Source organism: Ctenopharyngodon idella, chromosome 3 (assembly GCF_019924925.1).
Source record: "Ctenopharyngodon idella isolate HZGC_01 chromosome 3, HZGC01, whole genome shotgun sequence".
In the NCBI taxonomy this organism is placed as follows: Eukaryota; Metazoa; Chordata; class Actinopteri; order Cypriniformes; family Xenocyprididae; genus Ctenopharyngodon; species Ctenopharyngodon idella.
The window spans coordinates 34,035,790-34,049,807 of record NC_067222.1 but is presented as its reverse complement, the minus strand read 5'-3'; the positions used below and the strand labels follow the sequence as shown (position 1 = coordinate 34,049,807).

General features: G+C 38.7%; 1 protein-coding gene across 8 annotated transcripts in view; it reads left to right on the top strand.

The window, feature by feature from the left end:
• gpatch8 (G patch domain containing 8) overlaps positions 1 to 14,018 on the top strand; it is a 36,971-nt gene that overhangs the window by 14,240 nt on the left and 8,713 nt on the right. For 2 of the 8 annotated variants that reach the window (XM_051887437.1, XM_051887435.1), the window contains 3 exons: positions 3,920 to 3,938; positions 7,508 to 7,580; positions 13,364 to 13,405. Coding sequence is in view for 4 of the 8 variants with exons in the window: in XM_051887430.1 (XP_051743390.1) it covers positions 3,008 to 3,015; positions 3,920 to 3,938; positions 7,508 to 7,580 (100 nt within the window). In the remaining 4 variants the exon portion in view is untranslated. Of the gene's footprint in view, positions 1 to 2,992; positions 3,016 to 3,919; positions 3,939 to 6,566; positions 7,581 to 11,991; positions 13,406 to 14,018 lie in introns of those variants that run through there. The other 6 variants (XM_051887432.1, XM_051887431.1, XM_051887430.1 and 3 more) reach the window with 5 other exon arrangements.

Sequence of the window (14,018 nt, the reverse complement as noted above, 5' to 3'; positions counted from 1 at the left end):
TCCCAGTTGAGCCAGCCATATTGGAAATTTTAAACACATTAAATTATACAGATTTATTTATTTTTTTACTTTATTTTGTTCTATGGTAAAGAAAATGTTCAAATATTTATTGAATGCTATTACACTTGCTAAAAACTTTGGGGGAAAAAATCCTTATTGTTGAGTGTGATACTGGACATGGTGAATTGAATGTCAAAAGTGTGTGTATATATATATAAATATCGTTACTATGTTAATAGCTTTTATTACTGTAAGTATGACTTTGAGTCATGTATTCATGTCCAATAATTTTTTAACAAGCTGTAGAAGTATGTTTTCATGTGTCTAGGGGCAGATTTTTTTTTTTTTTCATCAAGATGTCTCTTGGTCAGATCTATTCAGTATTGTTTGGAGCAGCCACCTTCCCAGAGTGCGGGTCAGAAGGACACGAGAGAGAGCAGGAGAGGTGGCCTGGCTGCCTGCCTGAACCAAATGATTCCTGCTCCTGCACTATTGTCTATGGAGGGGTGTGGAGAGCAGAACTGCCACACGCAGTGTTCGTGAAGAGCAGAGACGTTACACACCTCAGGAAGCAATGGCTATCACTGTCAATTAATTTTTTTTACACTCAGAGCATAGTATACAGTGCATAATATTTCCTCAGTCACACAAACACACAGCAACATCTGAGCTTTGGTTTATTTGCCCCCTGTTTTCCTGTTCTAGATCTAATGTGTCAGGGCTATTTCCACCAAACACCAGTGGTGTATTTATATCAAAGAACTCCTAGCAGCTGGTCTGGGTAGACAGTGACAGCCATCGCTGCATGTATGTGTGTGCGTCTTGTGTTCGAGCGCTGTGTTTGTCATGCTCTTGTTTCCCATGCCTCTCCTCTGCCAATCATTGTGTGTGATCTGTAGGCAGCTAGAGGTTTGTGGTATTCGGGATCTTCTCTTATTTTCCCATATGCTTTTATCTACTTATTCCCTCTTCTTTCTTGCTCTCTTAACATCTTTGTTTGTCTGTTTGCATGTTAAGTCAATAGCATTAGTTTCTCTTTCACACACACTCCCCTTCATCCTACAATGTACCCTAATTCTCATCTTCCTTTTCTTGCCCCCCAACCCAAGGAGATGTGCACTGGGCAGTAATCAAGTCAAATGACAGACATCACGTAAATCACACACATAATGGATTTGATTATCGCTACTCCTGGTGTGTAACTGACTTCCCTAGAGGCTTTAATTTGAATAATGTAGAACACTCAGAATGCATCATGTCTGGCAATACAATTGTCAGTCCTATATTTTGCACTGCTAAATATGGTTATTTTCACACAATTTGGTCTTTTACGAGAGTCACAAAAGCATTTATGAACAACATCACTCCCTTAAATGTTCAGGGCAACCACATCTTGAGAGTAGACTCAGTAAACCTGTGCTGTGTGAACGCAACCACACGGGAAACATAGCTGTCTGTCACGTCATACAGTCAGTGTCTTGAGTGTGTTTTCTTTTGGGGTTCTGGTAACTCACAGAGATGGTTATATGAGCTGTTTGATATCTGAAGGTTTTAGATCCAGTCACCGTTCCACCGGCACTGCTCCCATCAGTTTTGTGATCTGGGTAAGACCCAAGCATTGCCTTCTACACTTGAATATAAATTAAAAAAAAAAAAGCTTCCAAAGCTGCTATCCATTAAACAAGATTGAAGGGAGAAATGTGCACCTTGATTGGACACATTTATTATACATAAGACTTTCCAGTGTTCTGCAGGTCCCCATTTTAATTACCTTCAGTCACTATAAAAAAAAAAAGCTTGGCTTTGGTTATTTATTCATACCAACAGTATGAATAAATGATTGTAAATCCCAAATGCTGACTGTGTAAACATAGCCCATGAGTGACTATGAGATACAGTAAGTATAATACATAATATCTCTCTCACTGGTACAACAATTTACAACCTAATAGACTTGAAAAATTGGCACATGCATTCTTCAAAACTTTCAGTTCATACAGTTTAAGTTTGCAACCACATGCACACACATTCTCTTAATGAAGGTCTTGATGATCTTCTGTGTGAAATTTAAACCGAGGAGTGTTATGATAGAAAGGTCAAGGTTTGCCATTTCAAAAGAGCCCTGATCTGTAGTTGCGACCCTATAGCCGAGGTATCTTTTCCATCATCTGTGTTCAGTCTTCCTCTTTGTTTCTTTTTTTTTTTTATATAAAATGAACAATGAAGACCAGGACTTTCCAGGAACTCAGTGGCACCAAAAAGTGTTTGAACACTTTAGCTATACTTAATATTATAGCATTACAGAACCAAATATCAAACAAAGTGGAATGAATTAAGAAACATAGTTAAATTTTTAAGCAAAAGCAGTAAGGAAGAGAATGTTAGATTTTCTCTCTCTCTCTTCCATAAGCACACTGACGCAACAACAGCTGTCAAGGTCCCCTAACAAACATACACCCTCCCCTAAAAAACTTTGGCTGGCCCGTTACCCCATCTTAACTTGATAACACTGTCCTGCTCTGATCTCTCTCGCTCTTGTTGGTCATCTATCTGTTTAAAGCATTTTGGCAACCAGCTACAGAGCATGAAGGTCAGCAAGAACACTGTCACCTCATAAATGGTTTCATCATCAACCACCACCTACTGACTCTTAAGGCCGTGACACACCAAGCCAATGTCAAAGAACTACCGGTAAGCCGGCAACAAAAGCCATCTGTTGTTGCCACTACGTCTGAGCCATAAAGCTGCGCTTGAGCACATCAAAAGGACTACAGGTGACTGCCAACTAGCACATGAGCTCTGCATCTGCGTGGAAGGAAATAACTGTCTATATCAGCAGGTATCAATAGTCCTATATTCGTCATTCAAAAAGGGAAACCAAACTTAGGACTGCAGATATACAAACCGTAAAACAAAGCAGCGCTTTCTTACCATTTTGAATATCAATCATGCTGTTCACTTTTTTCATTCTAGCAAGCTCATTTTATGAAAATATTGGCGTATTGGAATGTTCAGGTAAGATGATGTAAAATTAAAACAGCCTTCTGTCTGTGCCGTCTTGACTTCTTTGCTCGTTTTCATCACTTTTGCTTTTATTCTCATGCACTGATTCGTTCGCTAAACTGAACTGCCATTCAAAGTGATCTTTCTCACTGACGGCATTTCAACATGCTGAATCAGGTGAGAGCCGATGAGTAGAACACACTGCGAAAACCAGATGCGTGCCGGTGGCCGACTCTCGGCTTGGTGTGTCACAGCCTTTATAGTTCTTTGATTTGACATTTCCATTGGTCTCTGAGACCATCAATTCCTAGTCACTTTAAGATATTTTTTATTTCCAGTGTATCAGCATAATTGTCCTTTCTGTTTTCATATTTTCATTTCACACATTTCATGGACAGAAAGAAAAGAAATAGAGGTGTGTTTATTTACATTTTATTTACAAGGTGACATGTTTTTATATCAGCGGTACTGTGAATTTTCCATGCTTCAGTATTGATATACACAATATAAAATGTCAAATTTAGTGTGATCTCATTCTCAATTCTTAATGAAGCGGTCACAAATCGCAAATAAAGCACACTGTAAAACCACTCGCTGCCCTGCACATCTCTCTCCTGTTTTATTTTAATCCCACCTTCCACTCCCTCTCTCACTTCCTGCTTTTACTTTGTTGATAACATCACTCTCCATCACTCTTTACTTGTGGGAGTGTATATGTTTGGACAATATAACATTTTTTTTTTTTTTTTTTTTTTTTTTAATCATTTATATGAATTAACTGCCAGTTAGTGGATGTGTAGATGTGTGAATTCACTGTGGTAATGTAGTGGATCAGAGAGACAGTGTGACCAGTAGAAAGCTGTAGAGATTGGCCAGTTTCTTCAGTTTGTGTGACGTTTGACTGTTCTTTTGACAGCCCAGGGTTTAAAAGCCAGGTTCGTATGGACATGTTTTCACTCCACTTGCACTGCTGTTGGATTCTTCGGCGTTTTTGCTCTTCATCTGTCTGTTTAATTTTAGTGCATTCATCCATTTGCCCCCACAAAGCCCATCCGCCTCCCACGTCTGCCTGACACGCCATCCACAGGGCCAGTGGATCTGGGCCACATTTGCCTGATTCTGATTGGAACAATTAAACTAAACAAAGACAGCTTTCTTCCCCAAGTTCTGTTCTCTTGATCTAATGGTCTCCTGTTTGGCAAAGAGAAGTTCATGTTTGCTGTGTAAAGTGCTCCACTCAGCAGGAAGAGGTAATGTGAGGTCAGCTCAGTGCGCACCCTGTTTAGATGCTCCTCGAGTCTTCAGAATGATGAAATGCTGTGTGTTGTTAGCAGAGGATGCTGCAGAGCCACTGCATTGCAGGCCTTTTGGGTTGGGCTTACTGCAGGCGCATCTGCACTGCCGATAAATGAAAGATCCTGGGACTTGCGCTCTTGATCCTGCGGTCTGTCTTCACATCTGTACACAATGAGCTTGTGTCTTATGATTAATTATATATCATCATTTCTTTAGAGGTAAATGCAAGCTGCAATTGGCCTTTTGCTGGTTTTGATGTGCGTTCTGTGGCCTCCTCTGCTGACTATAAATACAGAAAAGGAAATGATCGTTATCCCACGGTCTTGTTCCTTTTTTTTCGTCCCTGTAATTTGAACAGAAGAACATGCACATAGCTGTTTGGATGTTCAGAGGCCCAAAGGGGATTTTGTACAAGATGAGCATTAGTGCAGCTCCCCATGCGCAAACCATCTGGAGAAAACGTTTCCATATTCTATCACCACACACACACACACACACACACACACACACACACACACACACACACACACACACACACACACACACACACACACACACACACACACACACACACACACACACACACACACACACACACACACACTCACTCCAAGCTAAGATATAAACGAACTGAAGATTTAACACGATTATTTTGTATAACATATTATAACATCTCTCTTTTTATATATATCAACCAATATTCATTTTGTATGGCCGATATGATACCGATTGTTTTTGTATGGGTATGATAACCAATAAGAAGAGGAGAACTGATTTTTAATTATTTTTAGCTCTGCTTTTTGATACAAATTATAAAATTTTGAATAACAACAATAGTATTACTATAGTTTTTTTAAGATATACATTACCATTCAAAAGTCTGGGGTCAATTTTTTTTTTTTCCCCTTCATTTAGATTTAAAGACTTAAATTGTTGCAAAAAAAAAAAAAAAATCAATTTAAAATAATTCTTCTGAACTTTCTATTTATCAAAGAATCCATGAACATCAGCACAAATATTTTTTAAATAAGAAATTTATATTATTATTAAATCATATTGTGATGCTTCAAATCACAGGAAGAAATAATTGTAATGATATTTCACAATATTATTGTTTTTACTGTATTTTTGATCAAATAAATGCAGCAGTGGTGAGTATGAGAGACTTTCAAAAAAAATCTTACCAACCCCAATCTTTTGAACATTAGTGTATATGCAAACGCAAATTCACAAAATGAATTCATTCAAACATATCAGTTTCTTTTCCTTTGAACACTGTTGTTTTCTGTTTAACATACTGATGTTTAATACCATTGTTGGGCACTATTCTTTAGAAACCCATAGAGAAAGCAGAAAAGTGTGAATTGCCATAGGTTTTCTAATCAACCCAACACTTAAGTGAGTTAGGGACGTCTCAGGAGGTCTGTTGCAATAACCCCATTAAATAAATGGAAAAATATGATCAAATCCCAGTAGCAGTCTTAACACCAAAGTAAGGAAAAGAAATGGAGTAGCTATTTGAAGCACTATTAAAAACAAGCCTCATGGATCTCTAATAACAGACTAAGACTAATGGCTTTATATTTATAAAATGTATGTTTAGGGCTGTCAGTTCAGAATCCAAATTGGTCAAACCATTGCGTGGGCGTGGTAAACAATCGGCAGAGCTAATGGAAAGCGGGTGTGTCTTGTGGGGGTAACCTCTCCCTCCCTACCTACCCATAATGCTCTAACCTTGTTCTTGCTCCACTCCTTGCCTCTCACACACCACTCATGGCTGCTCCATCTTATGCTCATGCTCTGTAGGTTGTGACATCTGTTTAGATGACCTTGTGCATAACCACTGTAACATGCTTGCCCTCATCTCTAACAACATCTTGAGCTCTCTGCTGCCCTCTCCTTCCCTGTATATGCTTAAGTTACTATTATACAGATACGACTAACACCGCCGTCTCTTTTTGTTAAAAATGGTTTAACAAAAAGCTGCATGCTGGTTAATGGTTTTGGTTTTCACCTCTATTTTTTTTTTTTTTTGCTGTTGTTCATATTGGCCTTTTATTTGTGGTGTGTGTGTAGATATATATATATTTTTTTTTTTTTCAGTGCTCACATTTTTAATCCATATATTTTTTTTTTTTCTTTATGCTTGGATCAGATTAAAGCTGTTGTGATTTTTTTTTTTTTTTTTTTTTTTTTTTTTTTTGGGATATTCTTGCATTTCATGTATTTATTTCAGTACCCTCTGTTTTTTTTTTTTTTTTTTTTAAGTTTTGTTTGTTTTTGAAGCATCAGATCAGTCTATAAAATGCGAACACACACACACACACACACACACACACACACACTCACACACATGCAGATCGGGCCTCTCAATGGTAAACGAGGCCTCCCTCTCTCTCCATTTTTCTTTTTTGTCTCTCCATAAATCTATCAATCTACCTCTTCTGACTGTCTCACTCCCTGATCTCCTCCTTTCGCTCTCGTTACAGCTACATACTGTATGTTTTTTTTTGTGGTGGCTCTGTTGTCATGATGATGAACTCACAAAAAGCTTGTGAAAGTTTTTGGTTTTTATGTGTATGCAAGCTCATATCTGTGCCGTTCCTTCCCCCTTAGTTGTTTGTGCATTAATCTTTTTCCCTGAGATGGTTTATATATGTATTTGTGTGTCATGATACGTATATAACCGTACGTTCCTCCCTCCTTCCTTTGAGACTGAAAGTGAGTTCGTAAACTCAGAGGTTGGTAGCGTAAACTTACATCCCTTTTAGCTGTTACCTTCACTAGTTAATTTGAGGAATGCCCCTTTTAAGCTATAGATTAGATGTTACACTATAGACTTTAGTATGAAGTTGGGTTCAATTACTCCTCCACAACAAACACTAGAGTAAAGGCTTCAGATATGTGCCTTTTTACAGAGCCCAATGACTTTTCCTCCTCTTGTTCTTCTATCTATCTCCCTCTGCTCTTCCTCCCTCTCTCTCCCTTCCGCTCCCCATCTGACAAGGAGTTTAAAGGTGTAGCAGATGTTGCTAATGTTGATGACAGTGAGTGAAGATGTTTTGACAGTTGTCTGGCTACCATGTGTACTCCTGACTCAGTGTGAGTGTGTGTGTGTGTGTGTGTGTGTGTGTGTGTGTGTGTGTGAGGAAAGCACTTCTTATTATTGGAATATTGTGGTCTTTCTTTCCTTTCTTCCTCACATCAGGATAACATTGGGCACCGGCTCCTTCAGAAACATGGCTGGAAGTTGGGTCAAGGCCTGGGCAAAACCATGCAGGGTAAGCAAGCACCTTTCTCTATCAAGCTCAATCTCTCCCACTCTTACTCTCTCTTGATTTCCACCCAACAGCATCAATGCCCTATGGTTTGATCAGTTGTAAAAATGTTTTCTTTTCTTTCTTTTCTGATCTCTCTCTCTCTCTCTCTCTCTCTCTCTCTCTCTCTCTCTCTCTCTCTCTCTCTCTCTCTCTCTCTCTCTCTCTCTCTCTCTCTCTCTCTCTCTCTCTCTCTCTCTCTCTCTCTCTTTTCTGTTCCAGCACACCCATTTGTATTTTCATTTGTACTGACATTAGTGGATGTGTCTGTGAGGAATGAATTTGTTTGGACTAGTGTTGATACGGTGAACGGGGGAAGACAGGGTGAGATGGATAGACAGGAAGGAGTTGGTAGAATGGCATGAGGTGACATCAGATAAGCACTGAGTGCACTAGCTTTTCTATGGTCATTATAGTCTAGAGTAGATATGAACAAGAGATGGGTATTTCAGTAATTTTGCAGTTCTGTAAAAATGATATTTTTATGATTTATATTATGATATTGTAATTGTTTTAAATATGTGGGAGCTTGCATTTTCACTCAGTTTGCAAAAAAAGCAAGCAGAAACACGGCTTGAGATTGCACACTTTTATTGTGTAATATAGCATTTTATAATGCAGTTAGAATACCTCTGAAATTTGAAAATAGTCAAAAAATGGCCGTTTTAGTTTTTTGTGTTATATTTCTGTTAGGGCTGTCAAAATTAACACGCTAATTTTGTGATTTAATTTATTCAGTTTAACGCTTTAAAAAAAATTAACGCAGCATCTGTTTTTTTTTTCCTGTTGTCCTTTGGCTGCGCTACAGTATATGGTCACTCTATCATTTATTAAAGTGCTATTAAACCATTCAAGTGCGATAAGACGCAAAAAAAAAACTAAAATCTGTAGCCTACTGTCTGTGTAGCGGCTCTCTGTGAACAAAAACCCGAAACGCATGCACATAATTCCGCTTGCCACACAAAAGTGTCAAAATTCCCGTTTTGTCAAGTATCCTCATAAGCGCAGTCTTAAATGAGTTAAAAAGTGTTAAACGAACGGAAAGAGTGGTGAGTCAGATCCGCGTTATGTGTCAGGTCTTAAAGTGACAGCAGCCTAATAAACCTTCTGCTGTCTGTTTCATAAATGATAATCAAAGAACAAAAGACAAAGAGAAAATCACACACTGCTCTTGACTGAATAACTTCTGTAGCTTTAATAAGGATTAATCTTTAATTTATAATTTATGGAGTAAAGCCTGCGCAGTGCCTAATTTTTCAGTTTTTGTATATTTAGACCTACCTGAAAATCTTAAAGCACTTTTACAATATTACATGGTTCAAAAACAACGAAAACAATAACTTTTTTTTGTGCATTTTAGCAGGGCAGGTAAAAATCTGAACCGGCCTGAATGAGCAAGTAGGAAAAAAAAAACCTTACCAAAAATGTTCAAGTGAAGCTTATATTTTGTTTCATTTACAAACGTTACATCACAGTTTAAAAATAATGGCGTCAAAACCTCAATGCATTTTCACAAAACTTGATGAGGAATATGCATTCATTAAAGCAATAACATTTTGATATAATTAAAATAAGGCTTAAAATTGAGTAGGAAAGGGTAAATGAATTTGCATTAGTCTAAATAGTGTTTGTACTAGCAAAGTATTCAGTGTAGGAGGAGTACTTACTCATGCACATCCCTGATATGGACAGTCACACCCTAGCACTCATGCAACCCAGAATCAGTGAGAAACCGAAACACAGACAGTCATGAGATCCTCTGTGTCACACCAGATAAACGTATTCACTGTGTTCTTTTGTAGTGCTTTTGCTAAGGAAGATCAGCTCTTTCATTTCTTTCTCCATCCCTCTGTCCTCTCCCAGTTCCCCCTCTACTTTCTCCCCTGCACTTGACTTATGGCCTGCAGAGATGCTGTATTGATGCAGTCTTGTTGTCTGAGTTCAGTGGTCATTTGGTTTGCATGCATGTGAGAGAGTAGAATAACATGCATATGAGCCATTCTTCCCTGAAAAAGATCACTTTGTCTCTCGTTGTGCAAAGAGCAGAGATGTACAGAGTGTTAGATTTCATGTTGACTTTTCTTAAGAAAAATGTTCTTGTACACTGAGTAAGGAAACACAATTACTTAGAAGGGAGTTTCTTTTCATGGGCGGACAAAGTAGATGTTAAGATTTTCCCCAAGACAGAGAGTAAAATTAGCTTTATAAAGGCTCTGATTTTGGCCATTACTTCAGGCTGATACAATTGTTGGCAGACTGAAATCTATGTAGAAACTGACCAGCAGTTTCTGAGACACACACAAACATCTTATCACCCCAGCAGGATGCATGTGTGCAGCAGTCACGCTGCAAAGCCTGCAGGAAATAAAGCACACAGTGAGGAATGCTAGTATGTGTCATCCTTCTAGTGCATCAGAACAAAATGTAGTGTATTATAGTCTGAAAGAATGTTTAGATTTCTGAGCACATTTCAAAAGACGTTTTTCTAGGTCTAGATCTTTCTTTTGTTCTTTCCCTTTAGTCCTCATTGCAACTTCTGAGAGTGTGAGAGGTTTTGTTTGCACAGAAACATGTAAATTGTTCTGCCCACATGTAAATCAGTACAAGATACTCTCAACAAGGTGAAAGAAGGCAAACCCAGCTGACACCTTTCTGCTTTGTTATAATGACCTTTACAAATCTTTTTAGCAGAAAGGTTTTGATTTGAAAGAAATTGCTCACACAAATCAACGATAGGAATAATAATGTCTCTCTCTGGACCTCTATTGAAAGTAAACAGTGAAGGTTTGTGTCAGCTAACTTTTGCAAGGTCATTTGGCCCATCAGGCAAGTATGTGAGTCTCTCCCTAGAGATTGCTTTTATTGCAAAAATTTGCACATGCGCACACATACACTCTAGACCACTGCCCTGCAGCTGTTAAGCTCTGCTATTCAAGTATTGAAGTCAGTGTTGTGTAAAAGCCCAAGATCTTAATCCAGTTATCAGTGCGCATAAATGGGAAAGGCAACATATCGGTTTTCATTTCTCCCAGTGACAGCTTCCCTCAACATCCCATGTCAACCATAGTAAGAAAAATAACAAAATAGCAGGATACTTTTTTTTGAAAGAAATTAATACTTTTATGTAGCAATGATGCATTAAATTAATTGGAAGTGGCAGTAAAGACATTTAAATTGTTACAAAATATGTTGTAATAAATACTGTAAAAACAGTAAAATATTTTGATTAAAATAAATGCAGCCTTGTTAAGCATTAGAGACTTCTTTTAAAAACTTCTTAAAAACAGACTCCAAACTTTTGAATGGTGTACAGACTGTTAGTATATTGTTCAAAATATATATTTGCTCTGAAATGGCTTAAAACTAGCATTTTTTTGCATAGCTATTTTTGCTGCTGAGGTTTAAGTCAATTTCAAAATATCTCCATTTCGCTCTCTTAATCACACATTGCAGTAGGGCCTATTTAATCACAATAAAATCATTGTGATGTTCACCATATTGATTAATATTATATTGCCAGCACTACTTTACACAGAGTCACCGTTTCCCTAAGCGGTGACAGCAGAAACCAGAACGGCAGCTCTCTTTTTGGCCTTTGCTGTAGCAACTCACACTCCATTGGCTGCTTTCTTAGAACTCGCACTGCGGAGAACCCAGAGGAAGTAGCCATAGCCAGAGGTTGTCATCCCAGCCAAGTCAAGTGTGTGACAGATTAGGAATGCTCCCTGGCACCGCCCATCTGTTGGCAAGACACTCCAAAGATCAGAGTTTTGTCCTTTCTTGGTTGTCGTCTTCCTTTCATCATGCTGTTTGTGTTTAATACACAGAGCAGACGGAGTGTCTGAAGTTTGTTTGCAGTGAAAGAGATTTTCCAGATCAGATAAAATCCTGGAGCTTCTAGCAAGCTTTAGGAAGTAGATTAGTTCCATCTTGCAGGAGAGAAATTAGGGGAGGGGTAGAGTGAGAGCTTGTGGAAAGCATGTACACCAAATTACATGGCAGATTGCTTTTGTGGAATCCTCAGAGAAACTGACTCAAGGTTTCTCAGAAGAAGGTGACCATGCGTATGTGTGTTTTGACCCAGTCAAGTGGTCATGTTGGGAATTATTTGAAAACACTCACTCTTAGTGCAAAAGACTTGGCTGCATAAATACACAAACCCACACACAAACAAACACACACGCCTGTTCACCCATTCTGGTGCTCATGCCATGGTGTTTGAACCTTATCCTTTTCCTTTTCTCTCTATCTTTTGGAAAGAGCCTTGGTACTGAGTGTGAATTTACTGAAATGTCTCCCCAAATGCTTTGAGTTTCCATTGTATTGACTCTGTTTTTTTACTCTTCTTTCTTTTTTTTTTACTCTTGTTTTTTAGGTAAGGTTTGTAGGACCTCCCCCACTGTATGTTTGTGTGTATGTTTGAGTAAGAGTGTGTGTGCGTGTGGATGTTTTTTTTCTTGTAAATAATACAAAATAACTCTCCCCCTTTTACAGTGTAGCCTAACGGCCTCTCTTAGTTCTTCTCTATATATGCTTACAATCACTAAACGCTCTCTGCTCAAAATACCAGCGCTACGATTTGAAACTCATACCAAAATGGAATCAGTGAACATTTTGTAGAAATTAATTGCCCTTTTTTTTTTCTCTTGATTGTTCAGAATTCACCCATGTTAGAATAGTACTTGTATATATTAGTTTAATGTTTGTTTGGCTGCGATGGGGGTGTTTTGATTGGCTGAGAACATGAGATGGGGCCCTCTGATTGGCTGTGAACATGATTCTGCCTCTTTCCCATGATTCCCCTGAATGGCTTGCCAGAATGAGCCTCAATCTCCCGCCCATTCTCCCCCTCCTTCCGCCTTCGATCGGTCTATCTGCCTGCGTCCACTTTTGTGAAGTGAATGTACACATGTGGTACATGTGGGAGTGGAAATTGTATGTGTTGAGAGTGTGTGTGTATGTGTCACCAAAACAAAGGGGTGGGGGCTCAGGTGTTTTAGCTTGCAGGGAGAAGTCTTCACACCATCCCACCTGCATCCCACTTCTCCTCTTATAAATGTACTTACTTGTGAAAGCCTCACCTGACCTGACCCATCTCCTTCCCCCTCTCCTGCAGAGCATGCTGGCTGTAGAGACACAGTCTTGTGAAGCTGAGTTTTAAGCAACGCAAGAGACCACAAAACTGATTGGAGTTGATTCTAGATAAATAGTGAGATGAAAATGGCTATGAAACAGATCTAGTCCTCTAAAGAAGCCAGAGTCCGATAAGAACGATGCGCTGCTAAAAGCTCACTCACAGCGTATGCTTCTCATAGCTCGTACAGCTGCGTGATGAAGTATGTATATAACTGCCTCTCTGTCTCAGAAACACATTCACGTGGAGACTTGGACCCGCATGGGGATTGGAGAAAGGGGGGAAACGGGGAGTTGAGTGCTCCTTTATGGATTGAGTGATGGTTTGATACATTTCTGTTGAAAGACAATCATCAAAGAGAGGGGAAACTCCTCCTTGCTTTGTCGTGGGGGAACCCAAAAGCCTGAAATTATAGTACCAGAAATGAGCAGTAAAGAGGAGGAGAGTCAGGGATGGTGAGAGGGTATCTCTGTAATCACCCAGGCCCATTGGTAGGGGGTACACCAAAGCCCCTGCCCCCAAACCCAACCCCTAACCCTTTACCCCTTACCCCTGAACGCTCTCTTTGTGCCTCAATCTTCCTGCTTAACCAATTGGTGTTTCTTTTTTGCAGCATTATGATCCTGGCCATGTTGTGCTGATGGTAAACTTAGTGGTAAATGTTATTTTTACCCCTGATTGAATTGGTTATTTTATTTTATTTTGATTTATTCTTTAATTTTTTTTTTATTTATTTTTTTTATTTTACTTCCCCCATTTCTTGTTTTGATATGACTCTCATCATCAGAGCACCAGTGTTTAATAGGCTTAAACTGTCTCTACCTCTCTTTGTATTAGTCTTCATTCTGCTGCCCGTCTCTTAGTGTTCAATATGCACTCTTCTAGAACACTCTCATTCTGTTTGTTTTCAGTTTTTTGGGGGATATTTAGATTCACTTCCCCTTTTTTGTTGCATTGCACCCTTTTCGTCCAGTCTCGTTATGTTCTTTCACTGGAATGCATAATGCTTGACCTCACATTGTTCCCAATGACTGATTGTTTGGGAAGGGAAAAGAATAGTTGATTTTGAGGCCTGATTTTGGGATTCCCCCCTACCTTTTAGGGAAAATTCTCAGACATACTCTAACCTCTGAGATAATCAATGCTAATCATTACAGGAACATATAAGACATTCCATGTTTTTGATTATTTATGGTAGAATGTTAAGACACTATAACCAGATACATAAATAAGTATCTAATTCAAATGAAGCTCATTTATTAAATACA